This window comes from Cricetulus griseus, chromosome 5, assembly GCF_003668045.3.
Source record: "Cricetulus griseus strain 17A/GY chromosome 5, alternate assembly CriGri-PICRH-1.0, whole genome shotgun sequence".
In the NCBI taxonomy this organism is placed as follows: domain Eukaryota; kingdom Metazoa; phylum Chordata; class Mammalia; order Rodentia; family Cricetidae; genus Cricetulus; species Cricetulus griseus.
The window spans coordinates 69972627-69990437 of record NC_048598.1 but is presented as its reverse complement, the minus strand read 5'-3'; the positions used below and the strand labels follow the sequence as shown (position 1 = coordinate 69990437).

The following is a 17811-nucleotide window of genomic DNA, read 5'->3' as shown; positions in this document are numbered from 1 at the left end:
TGCTTTCTTTAATGTGTATCTGTGAGCAAGCTGTTGGAGGCTCTCAGAAGGCTTTCCTGGTAGTCAGCCAGCCTGGACTGCTCTATTCATCAGCCTAAGCACAGAAGGACTTTTTCCTGGCAGATATTAGAGTGCACAGTACTGTTTGAACCATGGTTGTAACCTAAGAGTCAAGAGCGGGAACAGAATCCAGTGAGGCTTTCTCTTTCCTAGTCAAAGCATTCTGAGTCTGCCTTTTATTATATATTCAGAGACCCTAGGAAGTGGTGGTCAGGGGCTGGGAAACAATGGAGCTGAACCTCAGCTAAGAGGGACTTCCAGTTAAAGCAGAAGATTTTCTTAGTTGTTTAAAGCCCACATAAGGGACCGTGTGCAAAGTTCTAGAAGGCAAAGTGGGGCTAGATATTTCAGACCTTTGCTAATGCTTTGAGCTTTCCTCTGAGCCCCAGTGCCAGTCTGACCAAGCTGCCCTTGCTCCTTTGTCCACTCTGTCTGGTCTCTCCGAGTGACCTGCTTCCGAAGGGGAAAGTGCCGGAATGGTAGGGAATCCTTGCCTACAGAATGGAAGCCCCTGGGGTAGGCAGAAGCTCTCATAGAAACAAATAACAAATAAACAGAGACTTAGAGAGGTACCTCCTGGGTGTGGAAGTCTCAGTGGGAATTCTGCTGTGAACCAGAGAGTCAGGGGAGAGGGGCAGGACTAGGAAATGCTATTCGGGAAGCAGTCTGCTATGATCTCCCCAGACAAACCGCTTGCTGACCTGTGTTTTAGTTTGCTAAGAGATGTTTGCTGTACACTTTTGTTGCCAGAACAATCCCCACATATGCTTCTGACATAATTCTCTATGCTTTTTCCCCGTCCTCCAATACTTTCCTGCCTACAGCTGTTAGGAGACGCCAGGAGCAAGGTACCCGTGCTTTCACTTTTGTTTACAACTTTTTTTTTTCTGTTGCAAGTATATTTCTTTTAGAATTTAGTTGAAAACAGCACAAAATGTAGTAGTTGTAGTTAGACATTCTGGTCTCACATGTTTCCGGTAAGCATTCTGATTTGCTGTCTTTACTTTCGATGGGGTCAGTCAACTTTCACATACTTCTGGTTTTTTGTTTTTGTTTTTTAACATCACTCTCTATTCCCTCTCCTTTGTTTCATTTTATTTAACTCATTTTGTGTCTATTTTATCATAATTTCATGAATAGATCTGTCAGCCAACTTTTTTTTCTAATTTTAGGAATCTGTCTTATATGTAAGTGTAAATCATATAGTTTATTATCTAAATCAAAAATATTTTCAAAGGTAAAAACAAGGGGTGCTATGAATGATTTTGCTGGGACAGGAGGCAGTATAGTCGAGAACAAGCTGGTATTCAAAATAATTAAATTATTTGAAAATTAGGACTATCTGTGTAGCTAGAGTCAGTAACTGCATTTAGGAAACATTGTATATGCCAACTTATTGTACTGTTTTACTATATATGGGTTTAACACACTCTATTATGTTCAGGGTATGAGACATTAATGAAGGGAATTGTAGTCTATTTTAAAAAGAAGCCTATTGGGCTGGAGAGTTGGCTCAGAGGTTAAGAGGACTGGCTGCTCTTCCAGAGGTCCTGAGTTCAATTCCCAGAAACCACATGGTGGCTCACAACCATCCGTAATGAGATCTGGTGCCCTCTTCTGGCATGCAGTCATACATGCAGGCAGAACACTGTACACATAATAAATAAATAAATAAATAAATCTTTGAAGAAGAAGAAGAAGAAGAAGAAGAAGAAGAAGAAGAAGAAGAAGAAGAAGAAGAAGAAGAAGAAGAAGAAGAAGAAGCAGCCTATTTGCATTATAAAACCAAATGATGTTGTTAACTAAAATGGCTCACACAGTATGGGACCCTTCTGTATAGAATACTTCTACCACTGACATTTCAACTGCAAACTTCTTAAAAGAAAGCATGATTGTTCAAGCCAAGGGCATCCGTCCACAGCCCATGCTTAAGGTAGATTTCTCTGGGCTCTGGAGGGACTGAGCATGTGCACACGTCCACAGTGTATCAGTACTTCATCCTTGAGAGTCCTATAAACCCTCACGGTAGTCTGGTGAGGCAAACATAATGGTTACCCTCCTTGAGAGGATTCACTGAGGCAGAAAATGACACAGTTGTACAGCAGTGATATCAGGATTGGAACCCAAGACCATCTTGCTGAAAATCCTCCTAGCCACCCATGCACATACACACACTTTCTACAAAACATTTTTTTCCTCCCTCAACAAGATGTACAACATGTCACTTATATCACTATCTTGACAATTCCCTAATCTGTAAGCATAGAAAATGTGTGTGTGTGTGTTTACATTTAATTCTGCACTGTAGCTTTTAGTAAATGACTTGTGAAAGGTTCACCTTTCTCCTTCTTCCTTACCCCGCCCCTCCTGGGACATTTCAGAAGAAGCCTGTGAGGAGGAGGTACGAGCCCTATGGAATGTACTCTGACGATGATGCCAACAGTGACGCCTCCAGTGTGTGTTCTGAGCGCTCATACGGCTCCAGGAATGGTGGCATTCCCCATTATCTGCGGCAGACTGAGGATGTAGCAGAAGTTCTCAACCACTGTGCTAGTTCCAACTGGTCGGAAAGGAAAGAGGGGCTCCTGGGCCTACAGAACTTACTGAAGAGCCAAAGAACACTGAGGTGAGGACAAGACACTGCCATGAGCTACATCCCAGTCCTCTGTTAGATTCATGGGGGCTTTGAGGGAGTCTGCCATTACAGAGTCTTTGTAAAGTCTAGTCACTGGGTGCTAACAATGGGAAGACATAGTGCTTGCCACACCTAGCAAATTCTCTGTAATCTGTTAGGCTGCTAAGGCATTTGGTTCCTGTAAGGAGCACATCTGTCCACTAGATGATGCTTCTGAGGAGTCAGGCCCAGAGAGCAGCTGCACATTGCTAGGGCTTTGCTCCTTTCCAGGCTCCAGGATGAAGTGCAGCATCTGTGAACTCATACTGCTCATGTGTACAGCTTAGACTTGTGCCCAGCAAGCCCAAGGTGAAATAGAGCACTCCCCAGTAGAAGCAGCACGTTAGCTTTACAGTGATTATTTCTTGTGATTTCTTTTGATATTTCATAAAGTTTTCAAATAAGCAAGTATTACACATACCAAAAGAGTGTGCATTATATCACATTTCATCACACCTAAGCTGCCATCGGCATGCCATTATTTTGTAACTCATGAAATAATAGAAAGATAGCTAGGTATGGGGTAGTCTATGCCTGGAGTCTCAGTGCTTGCGAATCTGAAGCAGAAGGAACCCCTGTTAGTTTGGGGCCAGTTTGGACTACAGAGTGATATCTTGTCTCCATGCTTCCCCAAAATAAAAGGGGGAAAAAAAAAGGATTGGGGGAAGGAGAGAGGATGATACATTCTGTTCACTAATCAAGCTGTTAATATGTCCTTGGTTTTAAGACCAATCTGCTAAGCAGATGTGAGTGAAGAGTGTGGAAGCCATGAACACACTGTATTACAATTTTTGAGTATTAGCTGCAGAGAAGGGCATTTTTTCTTTTTTTAAATTTGTGAGCCTAAATGGGTTTGTGGCTGTGGATGGAGGACCCTTCTGGGCCCCGTGTGGTTCATACCTGTTTGGCTGTCCAGTCTGCCTATACACACCATATTCACCCTCGCTCCCATTAGCCCATTCTGCCCATGAAGGTGATATGAGAGGTTCATCCCATCCTTCTGAAACACAGACACCCTTGTGATTTGTCAAACACAACGTGGATGTGATTTGTCATGGTTGTTCTTGAAGCTCTGTTTGGTCTTGTTGACTAGTCCACTTTCTAGATTTTTGGTGTTTACTAGGTACACCCAGATGGTCCTTGTGAATCTGCTAGCACCTCTAGGTTACTGAAGGATTGTTGAGGCATCTGTATCTCAGATGTGTGAAGGTGTATTGTCCCAGGGTGACAGGAAGAAAGAATCTTTCTTCCCGACCTTGATGTGAAAAGGGGACTCGCATACGCTGCTGGGATGAGAAAAGGCAGAGGACACCAGTCAGCACTGAGGCTTTTCTTGGTCCCAGTGTTAACTGTTGTCTTGTACTCTCCTCAGAACTGTGGCATAGTGCTTATCCTCAGTTCCCAGCTGAAAAGAAGGCACAAAGATGCCACTGTACGTGGTAAGAGTGCAAGTCTGTGGCCCAGTGAGATGATGGCTCAGTGGATAAAGTGGCTACTGCCAAGCCTGACAACCTGCGTTCAATCTGTGGGCCCCACGTGGTAGGAGGAGAAAACTGAACTTTCTCCCACAGGTTGTCCTGTGATCTACACACACACACACACACACACACACAACACACAGAGAGAGAGAGAGAGAGAGAGAGAGAGAGAGAGAGAGAGAGAGACAGACAGACAGACAGACAGACAGACAGACAGACAAAGTAAGCCTGGCACAGACCTAGGCTGAAGTAAGGGGACTTGACTCATCTGTCCACTTCAGGGTGGCAATGAGCAGATGGCAATCAAATCTGTTTCCTCATCTTAAAATAAGTCAAAGACTGTGGCTTTTAGAATCTCAATTTCATCACAAATTAGATAATTCATCTGAAATAGGTTTGTTGTTGTTTTATTTAACTAAAGATAAGGTAAAGAGTTTTTCTAAGCAAAGCTCTGACTAGTTGCACTGGTGATATTACATTTTAAACTCATTTATTTCCACTTTTTTTCCTCTAGTCGTGTAGAATTGAAGAGATTGTGTGAGATTTTCACCCGAATGTTTGCTGATCCTCACAGCAAGGTAACCAGGCCTTATGTATGTTCCATCTGCATGCCTGTGCAAACTATATAATATACCCCTGAACTGAGAGAGAATTCCCCAATAGTCTTCATTAACATCTTCCTAAGTGCAATCCTTGGGAACTTACATGGCCATCAATTTCACATTAAGTGTGCCTCAAATAAGGAGTGTCATGAAAGGAATCAGATGGAATCTTTTATTCAGTCACCTATTTGACTGTCTCCTTTTAGCCAAACTGTGTGCTAGGTTCTAGAATATAATATAGTACATTTGAAAAATGTTAGTTTTGGAAATGTATATGATTACTTTGGTATCTCATGTAGAATTTGTATTCATAGGATAAGACAGAAAAATAGAAGTATTTATTTGTTTCCTTTATTGGAAAACCAAGTTCAGCGCTGCACCCCCCCCCCCAATGGAATCTGGCTGTTCCCTAGAGCTTGCTGGATAGAGTTCTCCTAGGTGGTCCGCTGCCTTCAGGAAGACAATGAACACCAAGCTTGAGGACTGCTGAGGAGAAACTATACAGAGGGTGGAATGAAGTCCTTTCCAGGAGTAGTGCTGAAAGGGGCCTCTTTATAAAAGTTCCTGGGATCTAACAGTATTTTAAGTAAATACTGTTGTTAGGGAAGAGGCTAGTTAGGGCTATTGATGCTGGAAGAGTGAGAAAATGGAGAAATGATGACAACAGGTAGTTAAAGGGTAAACACAGGATAGATATTAGAGTGTGGAAATGAATAGGACCTAAATTCATTTGGGACAGGATTGCACTACAGTTTCCTAGTAAAGATGGTCTCTTCCAAGTCATACTGGGAGGGAAAAAAAAAAACAAACTGTGGTAGCCAGATTGTCCAGCAAATTGCTTTTCTTTCTTCTGTCCTGTCCTTGCTTCCTCATAGAAATTGTCCTTGAAGTACTAAATATCCATCCACCCACCTGTCTATTTAAATATTCACCCCCCCCATCAGTTCATCCATTCACCCATCTATCCTTCTGCCTATCCATCCGTCCACCTACTGTCCATCTATCCATCCATCTACCCACTCACGCACCTATTCATTCACCCATCCACCTCCATCCATCCACCCATGTACCCACTCACTACCCATCCATTCACTATTTCTTTCCTGAATTCCTGCCATGAGCTAGGGATATGGAAAAACAAGCAAGCCCCTTGCCCTGGAGGCACTCACAAAAGCACAGGGACCAAACACAGGTTACTTCTCCTGCTTGTTCCTGCAACAGCTCTTCACTGTATCAGCTATGAAGCCTGTCTGTGAAGGCCTTCCAGAAAGGACAGCATCAAAAGCATTAACTTTAAAGTCCCCAAAAGACTGAGTTTAAAAGCTACATAGATAACCAAAGATCTGATCCTCAAGATTGTTCTCTGTGGAGGTATTAAGAGCAATACAATTTAAAGCATAAGCATGCTGTAACTGGTAAGAGTTATACCATAAGGGATATTATGATAGATGGTTTCACATTGATGAACTTTTTGTTACCCGTTACCTCTAGATTGCTGATTCAGAAGCAGAATGTGAGGATAAAGAAGGAAATTTGTTGCCATCAGAAGGCTCTTGTCCAGTGAGTTGGAGGTGTCAGTTTAGTTCATATTTATTAGCCAAGCTAGGGATCCCACCTCTCAGAGCTCACTGACTTTTTTTTCCCTGAGCTATCACTGGAGACCCCTGGTGGTGAATAGTTGCTGTGATATGATTGAGGAGGTGTGGGATGGGTGTCCCAGCACAGCACTGGGGTTGGGGAGTCAGTGCCACTTCCTTCCCTGAAACAGGCTTAGGGATACTGCACCGTTCACTGTTTTACTTCAGGTAGGAGCAGTAACCTCATGGTGGCGTGAGAATTAACAGGAGTTGTTAGTAGCTCCTCCGATAACACCTTCATAACATCTGAAATTGGCGCACGTCAAACTCCTTGACAAAAGTCAATGGTTGCAGAAACCTGAGTAGGGCTTCTACCCTTTACATCCTGTAGTAATGTGTTGAATGCTAGGGCTTGAGTCAGACTAGTATAAAATCAGAACAAAACACCACCACCCCGTCTCTGTCTCTCTCTTTCTCTCTCTCTCTCTCTCTCTCTCTCTCTCTCTCTCTCTCTCAGAAAACCCTCCAGGATTAAACTCTAAATAGTTAATTTCTCTTTGTACTGACAGTTACAGGTTTACATTGAGGGAGAAGAGTTTTATCAGTTTGTAGCTTTTTCAGAATTCTTAAAAGAAACTGCATGAAACTGGTATTCCTTTGCTGTGGACTAACATGGAATTTGTTTTGTTGCATGGCCTGGTGTGCGGTGGAATTCACAACAGAGAGTAAGTGTCAACCACCCCCACACCCCTACCCACACCCCCACAATCCCAACCATACCCCCACACCTCCATCCCAATTCTGCTGTGCATTCATCTCTGATGACGAGAGCAGCAAACATTGTTAACCTAAGTGACAAGACTGGGCAAAGCCAGCACAGGCAGCCTAGTATCCTGGTTTGCAGTGTCCTTGGGCTGTGGAAGAGATCCTGAATGCAGGGTGTGATGTGCTTGGTTTTCTCTTGGTGCAGGTTTTCAGTATGTTTTTGGAGACCCTCGTGGACTTTATAATCATTCATAAGGATGACTTGCAAGACTGGCTTTTCGTCCTTCTCACACAGTTACTTAAGAAAATGGGAGCAGACTTACTTGGATCTGTGCAGGCGAAAGTTCAAAAGGCACTGGATGTCACCAGGTAAGCACTCAGGGGTTTGCCCTTGGTGCTGCTGGTGGAATCTTAGCCATGGTTTTAGTCTTTGCTTGTTTCTCATACTTTGGTTGACATATCTCACCAGTCCAGGAGATAAGAGTGCCATGTCATCTCCAAGTTATCGATATTTTATGAGTGCCTATAGAATATATAGAACTTTAAAAAACAATCCCTTTTCTAAAATATTTGCTTACATCTTTCTGTAGGTTTTAGTTTTTGTTTTGTTTTTGTTTTGTTTTGTTTTGTTTTGTTTTGTTTTGTTTTTCAAGACATGGTTTCTCACTGTAGCTTTCTTTGGGGGCTGCCTTGAAACTAGCTCTTGTAGACCAGGCTGGCCTCGAACTCACAGAGCTCTGCGTGCCTCTGCCTCCCGAGTACTGGGATTAAAGGTGTGTACCACCACAGCCCAGCAGGTTTTAGATTTTAATACTTTTTTAATATATAATTTGCCTCAGCAATTTATTAATATATGATGTAGAAATCTTGTGGGAACATAAACTATCTCTAAATTGGCTATACTGGGACTGGGCTATACTGAGTTGGAACTAAAGGCATGCACAAGCACTTAAGTTTAGGTTCCAGAACCCTGTTTGCACCTGTAATCCTAGCACTGGGGAGGTAGGGACAGAAGGGTGCTAGGGCTCGCTCATTAGTCAGTCCAACCAAATCAGCGAGAGACCCTGCCTCAAAAAGTAAAGATGAGGAGTGCCTAAGGATGGCACCTGATGTTGACCTTCTGGCCTCCACATGCACTTCGTGTGCGTGCATGTGTGTGTGTATGTACAGAAATAAATAAGTACTAATTAATAAGAAATAATTAATGCACACATGTACAGAAATAAATAGTTTCTCAGCTCAGAGTTTGAAAGCATGACAAGTCTTCATAGCCCATCTGGCTGCTCTCCAGAAGCCTGGTGTCAGATGTGTAGTTAAGGAGTCTTAGCATGCCTGGGCTAGAAAGAAGTGAATGATCTTAGAAGACACTCATGGGGACCTGACTGATATGGTAGAAGGTAGAGGCAAAAGGGAGACTCACAGATCTTTGAGGCAGTAGCCTTCATAGAACCCAAATCTTACATGCTAGGAGAGACGCCAGGTATCATGGGATTTTCATAACTAAGGAGCTCAGAGATGAAATGTATTTTCTTGGTGAGAAACAGAAGCCACCATGACTTGCCTAAGGTCACAATTAGTATTGTTGCCAGGATTTCTGGCCTTCACTTTTTTGTCTGCCACTAGGATTCCAGACTGCCCCGTAGGTTTGTGTCCTGCCCTCCTGCACCTTCTTGCTCAGTTAGCATATGCCATTCCACCATCACACCCATGCTTGCAGCTGCCATGTGACCAACTGCCATGTGGGATTTGTGACTTACACTCTGCTACCAGCAGGTGCTGTAGCCTGTAACTTGTGTACTTTGCACAGATTTTGAACACACTTTTTTCTGATTTTGAAAGAACTAAGACTTGCATACATTGTGATAATAAGGCTTCCAAACTCTCCACTGGATGATTCATTTTAGCAGAACTGGGGAGCAGTACTGTGTACCAGTGCCATGAGGCCTTACAGAGGGGCATCTCAGGATTGGCCGGGTGGTCTGGTCAGATACAGCTGTGCAAACAGCCAAGCAGGTAGGAAGGAGGGTCACTGACATCATGACAGCTGACACCACTTTTAGTCTTACTAAAATGTGGATCCAGTGTTACCAGGCTTTATACAAGGGCAAAAGCATAGATTTGGGTAACATATTTAAAGATGTTTTTGTGACCCTGTGAAAACCAAATAAAACATGTGAGTCAGAGTTAGTTCAGGGGTGTCTCAATTCTGGTGAGTTTATGAATGAAACATTAAGCTTTTTCAAATGGTGGGAATATTAATATTATAGTCCTAAGTTTTGGTAATTAAGGAATACAGTTGGATGTAGCTCGTGAATTTTCTCTTTCCTCCCCAACCCAGTTCCCTATACACACACGCACACACACACACACACACACACACACACACACACACACGGAAAAAAATAGAATTGTATGTTAGTTACTTTTCCTTGACCTCCCCTTGTAAGAGTGCTAATTTTAGGTTGGGGAGATGACTCAGCACTTGCCCCACAAGCATGAGGACCAAAGAGATTGGCAGAATCCATGTACAAGCCAAGTCGCCGTAGTGAACACGTGTAATCCCAAAACTTGGAGAGCAGAGGTGGGAGATCTCCAGAGCAAGCTGGCTAGCTAGACTGGCCAGAATTGAGCTCTGGATTCATGTTAGAGATCCACTCTCAGTAAACTGAGTAATCAAAGCAGATACTCAGCATCATCATAGGCACACAGATGCACAAGCAAAAATAGAGGAAACTTAAGTGAACTTGGTGTCTAAGGCATTTGTGTGTCCGTCGCCTCCCCACCATCCCCCATCCCCTACCCACTTAACTGAGATGTACAGCTGTTCTTGTGGGAAAGGTCAGATAGGTGCAGGAACTGGAAAGATGGCCTAGCTGCAGGCCCCGGAGGACACTGCATCTTATCAGTGATTATTCACCATGAGCAACTTGCTCCACTTTCTAATCTACCCTGGCTTCCTTGCCCCCAGCCATGCCTAAAACAGGCACATTTCCTCCCCAAACATAATAGCATGTCTCCACCTGCTGGAAGTGGAAGCAGGAAAGGCTTGTTGACTACTTGAATGGCAACACCAAAGTGCACTTTGTCCTAGATGTAGCCTGCTGTGGCTTCCAGCATATAAATAGATGTGGAAATAAGGTTGCTCTTGGGTTGGTTTTGTCACTTTCCAGGGCAAGGGGATCCCAAGGCTTTGCACATGTTAGGCAGGTGCTCTGCCACTTAGCTCAAGTTAGTTTTTTATTAGTAATTATGATTAAAACATTGGTTCATTGGGCTGGAGAGATGGCTCAGAGGTTAAGAGCACCGACTCCTCTTCCAGAGGTCCTGAGTTCAATTCCCAGCAACCACATGGTGGCTCACAGCCATCTATAATGAGATCTGGTGCCCTCTTCTAGTCTGCAAGCATACATGCAAACAAAACACTGTATACATAATAATAAATAAATCTTTAAAAAAAAAGCATTTGTTCATCAAAAAGTAGTTAAAAAAAAAAACACTGGTTCATAGTATGGTCTCCTTTATTAAATTTTGTAGTTTTCTTGTATTAGTTCTTCAATTTCCACTTCAGTCTTGGAATACTTGGTAACACTTCTTCCTGTATTGGAGATTCAACCCTGCATTCTTAGTCACTTTCTCATACCTCTGTAGGAAGTTTCTTAAGAGATGCCAAAGAAAACAGTCTTTATCACTCAGCCCAGGTACTCAGCCATCATATCTTTCCTGCGAAGAGGACGGCGTTATATCCGAGTAGCTCCATTATGCAATTTTAAACTAGTGGTTGTGATTGTCACAGTGTTAGACTGAAAGGACTGATGTCCCTAGCCAGAAGCCCCAGGCTTGCTTGATTGGATCAGACACGTACAGTGACTGTGATACATGGGCTTAGTCTCAGGCTTGAGGCACGAGAAGTAGCTGCTCGCACTTGATGCATCTGTATGAGCCATAGCTGTGTTGAGAATTTCCAGCACTGAGCATCACATGGACTTTTTCTCTGGGGACTGTAGGAGGGTCACCTGCACATACAGGACTAGAAAGACATCTACTTAGCCTCGGAGAGTGGGGGTCACCATTCTTCTAGTAAGCAATGCCCAGGGAAGGGGAGGAGGCAGGAGATCGCCTGCTTCCCTACATTCTCTGCCTAGTCTTCCAATTTAAAGTAGCTACGCAAAAGTGGCCTGTGTACTTTTCCCTGAGTTTTGTATATGTAAATGTTAATTTAGTATTTATATAAAATGAAAAGTACCATTCATAAAATTGTGAATGTAAATCTCAACACTTGGGAGGCAGAGGCAGGCAGATCTCTGAGTTGGAGACCACCCTGGTCTACAAGAGCTAGTTCCAGGATAGCCTCCAAAGCCACAGGGAAACCCTGTCTCAAAAAACCAAAAAAAAAAAAGTGAGTGTAATTTTATATATACATTCAGCCGGATATTCTGTATAGTTTTATGTTCTTTTCTGTACTAAATTTCTTTAGAAATAAGAACTTGGTTTTGTTTTCTTGTCCTAGGGATTCTTTTCCATTTGATCAACAATTTAACATTTTGATGAGATTTATTGTGGATCAGACTCAGACTCCAAATCTCAAGGTGGGTGGCTGTTGATGTTGCTTTCCCTGCCCACTCTGTCCTGTGTGGCTTGTGGTATGTCAGCATAACCCGGAGCACCTCTGTCAGCTCTCTGGACATGCTCTCATTTCCCTTGGCCCTAGGTGACTAGTTCCTTGCATAGGCAAATGCCTAAATCTTTAAGGATCTGCCAGTGGGGCTAGAGAGATGGCTCAGAGGTTAAGAGCACTGCCTGTTCTTCCAAAGGTCCTGAGTTCAATTCCCAGCAACCACATGGTGGCTCACAATGAGATTCGGTGCCCTCTACTGGCCTGCAGGGACACATGCAGGCAAAACACTGTATACATCATAAATAAATCTTTAAAAAAAAAAAAAAGGATCTGCCAAAATAATTGTGCCAAATTCTATTCCTGCCAACAATTGTTCATTAGCCTTTGCACAGGTGATGCTGTAACTAACAAAGGAAGGTGTTTTCATGTGCTGTAATGATCAGTGCAGTGTTAGAATACTTTCAGTAGAATGTTCTCTAAGGCAGATAGAAAGTCACACCTGTATGGCAGGATAACTCAGTTATGTTATACAAAGGAAGAGGCTGTGTGTGGTCATATGCTGTCTATTCCCTGACTACTGCCTTTTCCTGAGGCTCTCAGATTGGTCTCATAGATAATAGTCCCTCTCTTCTGAGATCAAAATCCAGTGGAGAAACTGGGGCAGAGTATGAACTAGGGGTGGGAATTCCTCCCAGGACCTGGCCCAGAATGCTTCACAGAACTGGCTTAAGAGCTGAGCTTGGCCTCCTGGCCAGTGGGAGAACTGCTCTCTTTAAGAATCTAGGAAAGGGCTGGGCATTGATGGCGCACACCTTTAATCCCAGCACTTGGGAGGCAGAGGCTAGCGGATCTCTGTGAGTTCCAGGCCAGCCTGGTCTACCAAGCAAATTCCAGGACAGGCTCCAAAACAACAATACAGAGAAACCCTGTCTCAAAACTAAAACAAACAAACAAAAAATCCAGGAATGGGACTGGAGAGATGTCTCAGCCCTTAAGCACAAGCTGCTCTTCCAGAGGACCTGAGTTCAATTCCCAACACCTACATAGCTGCTCACGGCTGTGTGTAACTCCAGTTCCAGAGAATCTGGCAACCTCACACAGACATGCATGCAGGCAAAATACCAATGCACATAAAATAAAAATAGATAAATCTTAAAAAGAAAACGAATCTAGGAATGTGCATGTGGAGTGGCTGTCACCCCATGCAGAAACAGCGTGGGGGCGGAGGGGAGGGAGGGCAGGCTTTACCAGCTGAGACTTCTGTTCAGTCTGTGACATGTTCTTAACATTTAAAATCTTTGTCTCTCAGGTAAAAGTTGCCATCCTGAGATACATCGAGTCTCTGGCCAGGCAGATGGACCCCACAGATTTTGTAAACTCCAGTGAAACAAGGCTTGCTGTTTCTAGAATCATAACGTGGACTACAGAACCAAAGAGTTCAGACGTGAGAAAGGTATGTTCACAGAGCTGCAGCAAAGCTGCAGACTCTTCCTAGGTATGCGTAGACATTCCCCTGGGAATGTGCACACTGCGCGGCCCCCCCCCCCCCCCCCCCGTGTCACTGAAGCCATGCTATTACTGCTTCTGCGTCCTACTCTGCCCATCTCTAGTCTGATGGATCAACTTTTGTGATAACAAAGCACTAGTAGTTCTGTGTCTGCTGGTAATGCGTTCTGATGAGGGACCGGCAGATCTGGGGCTCACTGGCTGCAGAGTTACCTGGGAGTTAAATGTGGCTGAAACATTTGGAAGACACAGCAGACTCCTGACTTCAAAAGAGCCAAATACTGTTTACATTAAGGAAATAGAATGTGATTCCGGTAGAATTCAGATGGCGGGGGGCAGAGGGGAAGGGAGGGAGAAACCTAACACCAAGCTATTATTTTATTACTTTACTGGCTCACAGGGACTGTTTCCTACTTTCTTCTAAAATGCCATATGGAGAGGCATACAACAGTGGAGCACAGGCTGCCGATTTCTTATTTGATAGTAGTCTGCTTCACAGAAATGTTATCCTTTGATACATGCAAAACATTTAATCACCCACAAACTACAGTGAGTCATACTGGGGTGCTGTCACTGCCCCCTTTCTCTTTCTACCAGCATTGCAGTCTCTCCTTGGGTTTCACATGTGGCATATGACTGTTGTTGCCCTTTGCTTTATATAAAAGCTTTGTGAGCTGGGGAGATTCATTGATTTGCTTGCCTCAAAAGCACGAGGCCAATCCCCAGAACCCATCTTAAAAACCAGGCTAGTGTGTACTCACCTTGACAGCTCCCCAGCAGGGTTCGTCCCTCTGCCATGCAGGCCTCTCCTCCTCACAACCTGAAAGTCACATCTGGTTGGATAGTCAGGTGCTTTACCAATGCCAGGAGGCTCTTGGGAGCAGACTCCAGCTGTTGTCCCTTCTCCAGGGTGAAATTCAGACAGTTCCCTGAAGTCTTAGTGTTCTGTTGCTGTGAAGCGACACCATGACCGTGACAGCTCTTAGAAAGAAAACATCTGACTGGGGCCAGCTTACGGTTTCCGAGATTCAGTCCATTATCATCATGGTGAGAAGCATGGTGGCAGACATGGTGCTGGAGAGTAGCTGAGAGTTCTATATCTGGATTGGCAGACAGCAGGAAGAAAAGGAGACACTGGGCCTGGGCTGAGCTTCTGAAACCTCAGAGCCCACCCCCAGTGACATACTTCCTCTACCAAGGCCCCGCCTCCCAGTAGCACCAGTCCCTGTGGCTCTATGGGGGCTGTTGTTGTTTAGACCACCAAAGGCAGTGACTCCTGGGATGTAGTCAGCCTGTTCTGTCCCGGGCAAGGATGGAGATGATTTCTCTCAGCCTCAGACTGGGGGGTTTAGATTGACTGATGGAGCCCAGGTACAGGTAAACTGTAGTTACCTGTTAGTGAGTTCTCAGTTATTTACTCTCCTTTATCCATGGCCTGGAAGCTCAGCAGCCAATGACAACAGCAGGTGTGAGCTGGCCAAGCTTCTGGTATGATGCCTCTGCTCACCCATGGGAACAGGAGGTCATGAATAGCACAGGTGCCCCAAGAGTGGGTGGGACTCCATAACTGAGAGCCACCAAGGTACTTCTCAGGACCCAGGTTCTAATGAGATAAGCATGTGTCATAGCAAGTTATAGGAAAAACTGGGGAAATGACGCCAAGCAGGATGGAGAGCAAGTGCTACGTGGATTTCCCAGTTGCTCTTCGGGCACCAAGACCAGAGCATCTCTGCCATTTACTCTCCTGTAGCCCCTTTGATAAATGATAGTTTTAATTTACTATTGTTTTGTAAAACCTCTAAGTATTTGTCAGAAGAAATTCCATTGGCAAAGTAACCAATGAGCCACTTTGGGATTCAGAAGATGCAGTAGTAGATGGTTCGGTAGTTTTATTTGATTTAGAAGTCAGAAACAGATGTTTTTGTTGTCATTTTCAAAATGACAGGATTACCAAATATAACAAAAGCCTTAGAGTCACTAGCATCCCAACTCCAGGTGTAAAGATGTGTTAATATTTTGTCAAAACAAAATGATGAGACACAAGTCAAATGCTGTTTATGAAAGGCCTAGCAGTCTAGGATTTAAGGGCATGGTGCTGGTATTTTTGCCACTTCTGTTGAGTGCCATCTTGGTAGGGATGCAGATACAGAGGGACTCACAAAACCAACGGGAAGCAGAGAGAAATGTCTTAATAATGCAGTCTTGAGCATGCCCCGATGACTTAAAGACTTCCCATCAGCCCCCCTCCCCCAAGGTCTCCTCTGCCAGCAGGAGGATTTCTCTCCCTGAGTCTCTCGGCCTCTTTTCAGGGCTTGCCTAACTGGGTCATATGCACTCAGGTTACTTCTACCTTTGTCTCAAAGTTAACCATCTAGGTGCCTTAACTGTATCTTCACATCCCTTCCTCTGAATGACGATGATGAGAGGCGTATCTCTCACCCTCCCAAATCCCACTCACTGGGGGGAATGACATGGGACCTGTACTTGAGGCCAGCCTTGCATTGTGCTTTCAAAACTCTTGCAATAGTGTAGCAGAAACTTTACATCATTATTTGGTAATTCTTTAGCTCTTAAGTATGGAGGTTTGTGTGTATGTGTGGAGGCCAGAAGTCAACCTCAGATGAGATGTTGTTTCCTTAGGTTCTATGTTTTTTATTTGTTTGTTTTGCTTTGAGATAGAATTTCTCACTGGCCTGGTGATCTCCAAGTAAGCTAGGCTGTCTGGCCAGTGAGTCCCAGGGATTCCTCATCCCTGCCTTACTGATGCCTGGCTGGAGAGAGCTCAGTGGTTAAGAGTGCTTACTTCTCTTAAGGATGCGAGTTCTGTCCCTATCACCACCTCAGGCAGCTCACAGTCACCCCTCACTCCAGCTCCAGGGGATCTGTCACCCCTCTGGCTTCCACAGACATCTGCATAGACATGGCAGACTCTTAACACAGACATACACTCATAAATAAACAAAAAATCTTTAAGAAAATACAAGAACAGAGCAGTAGCAGTCATGTATCTCCATGTCTAGGAGCTGTTGCTCATTATTTTAATCACCTATGGGGAAGGGTACATGCCACAACACATGTATAAGGTCAGTGCACAACTCGTGAGAGTCAGTTCTTTTTCACCATGGAGTCCTGGGGCCAAATTCAAGTCATCAGTTTTGATCACACTTTTACCCACTGAGCCATCTCACTGACCTCATGCCCAGGTCTTTATGTGAGTCCTCATACTTGCCTGCAAGCACTTTACCAAATGAACTATATCCCCAGCCCTAGGGATTATATATATATATATATATATATATAATATATATATATATATATATATCCATTTATTTACTTACTTACTGTGGCCTCTCTGCAAACTATGGTGAAGTTCATTTACTAAGTAGGTGTACCTCAACATTCTAGACACTCTCTTTTAATCATTTTTAATCATCTCATTTTTAATCATCCAGGGTGTCATGGCTCTGAGTGTACAAGGCTGACTAGGGAAGCCTTATTATCAATCTAAATAGATGCATTAAGACATGGTATTCTGCCGGGCAGTGGTGGTGCACGCCTTTAATCCCAGCACTCGGGAGGCAGAGGCAGGCAGATCTCTGTGAGTTCAAGACCAGCCTGGTCTAAAGAGCTAGTTCCAGTACACCTTCCAAAGCCACAGAGAAACCCTGTCTCGAACCCCCCCCCAAAAAAAATAAATAAAAGATATGATATTCCAATATGTGGTCTTTGGCCCCATAAACTACTCAGCCACAAATGACTCACTTTAAGTCACCATAGCTTACCACTTCCTGAGCAAAGAGTCACTTTTATTTCAGTGCCCTGTTTGATGTACTGGAGAAATTGGGATGTAGTTTGTGTCTTACAGCTTACTGTTTTGGTTAGACTGGCTGGTGAGTGAGCCCCCATTCTACCCACATTTGTGCCCTGCCTTAGTTAGTATTGGGGTTACAGGCACATGCCACAAACAGCTTTTACATGGATGCTGGGATCTGAACTCACATGCTCATGTTTGCCTGGCCAGCATTTCACAGGCCTCCCCAGCCTGTGAAAGTCCTTGTCATTGTGCCACTATGTGGCTGAGGAAGACTTTCAACTACTTTTTAAAAAAGACTTTAAAATTTTTATGTGTATGGGTGTGTGTGTGTGTGTGTATTATGTATGTATGTATGTGTGTATGTGTATATGTGTATATGTGTGCCATGTCTGTGTCTGGTGCCTGCCAGTGTCAGAAGAGAGCATTAGATCCCTGGAACTGGAGTTCTGGAGGTTGTGAGCCACTATATGGATGTTAGCACCAAGCTCAGGCCCTCTACGAGAGGAACAAGTGCTCTATAAACTGAGCCATCTGTCTAGCCCCTTTATTATTTTTAAATTATGTATCTTTGTGTGTCTGAATGTGGGTGTTAGCATGTGTGAGTGCAGGTACCCTTGGAGTCTACAAGAAGCCATCATCCCCTAGAGTTGGAGTTACATAGTTTTGAGCTGATGACATGGGTGCTAGGAACAAACTTGGTTGGGTCCTCTACCAGAACAC

The 17811-nt window shown here is 44.0% G+C and overlaps 1 protein-coding gene across 3 annotated transcripts in view; it reads left to right on the top strand.

Moving 5' to 3' along the window:
• The window catches only part of Clasp1 (cytoplasmic linker associated protein 1), a 223879-nt gene that overhangs the window by 156102 nt on the left and 49966 nt on the right, over positions 1–17811 (top strand). For all 3 annotated transcript variants that reach the window (XM_027417839.2, XM_027417836.2, XM_035445987.1), the window contains 6 exons: positions 2442–2686; positions 4727–4790; positions 7114–7116; positions 7362–7525; positions 11664–11742; positions 13081–13224. In XM_027417839.2, coding sequence (XP_027273640.1) covers positions 2442–2686; positions 4727–4790; positions 7114–7116; positions 7362–7525; positions 11664–11742; positions 13081–13224 — 699 coding nt within the window. The remainder of the gene's footprint in view (positions 1–2441; positions 2687–4726; positions 4791–7113; positions 7117–7361; positions 7526–11663; positions 11743–13080; positions 13225–17811) is intronic.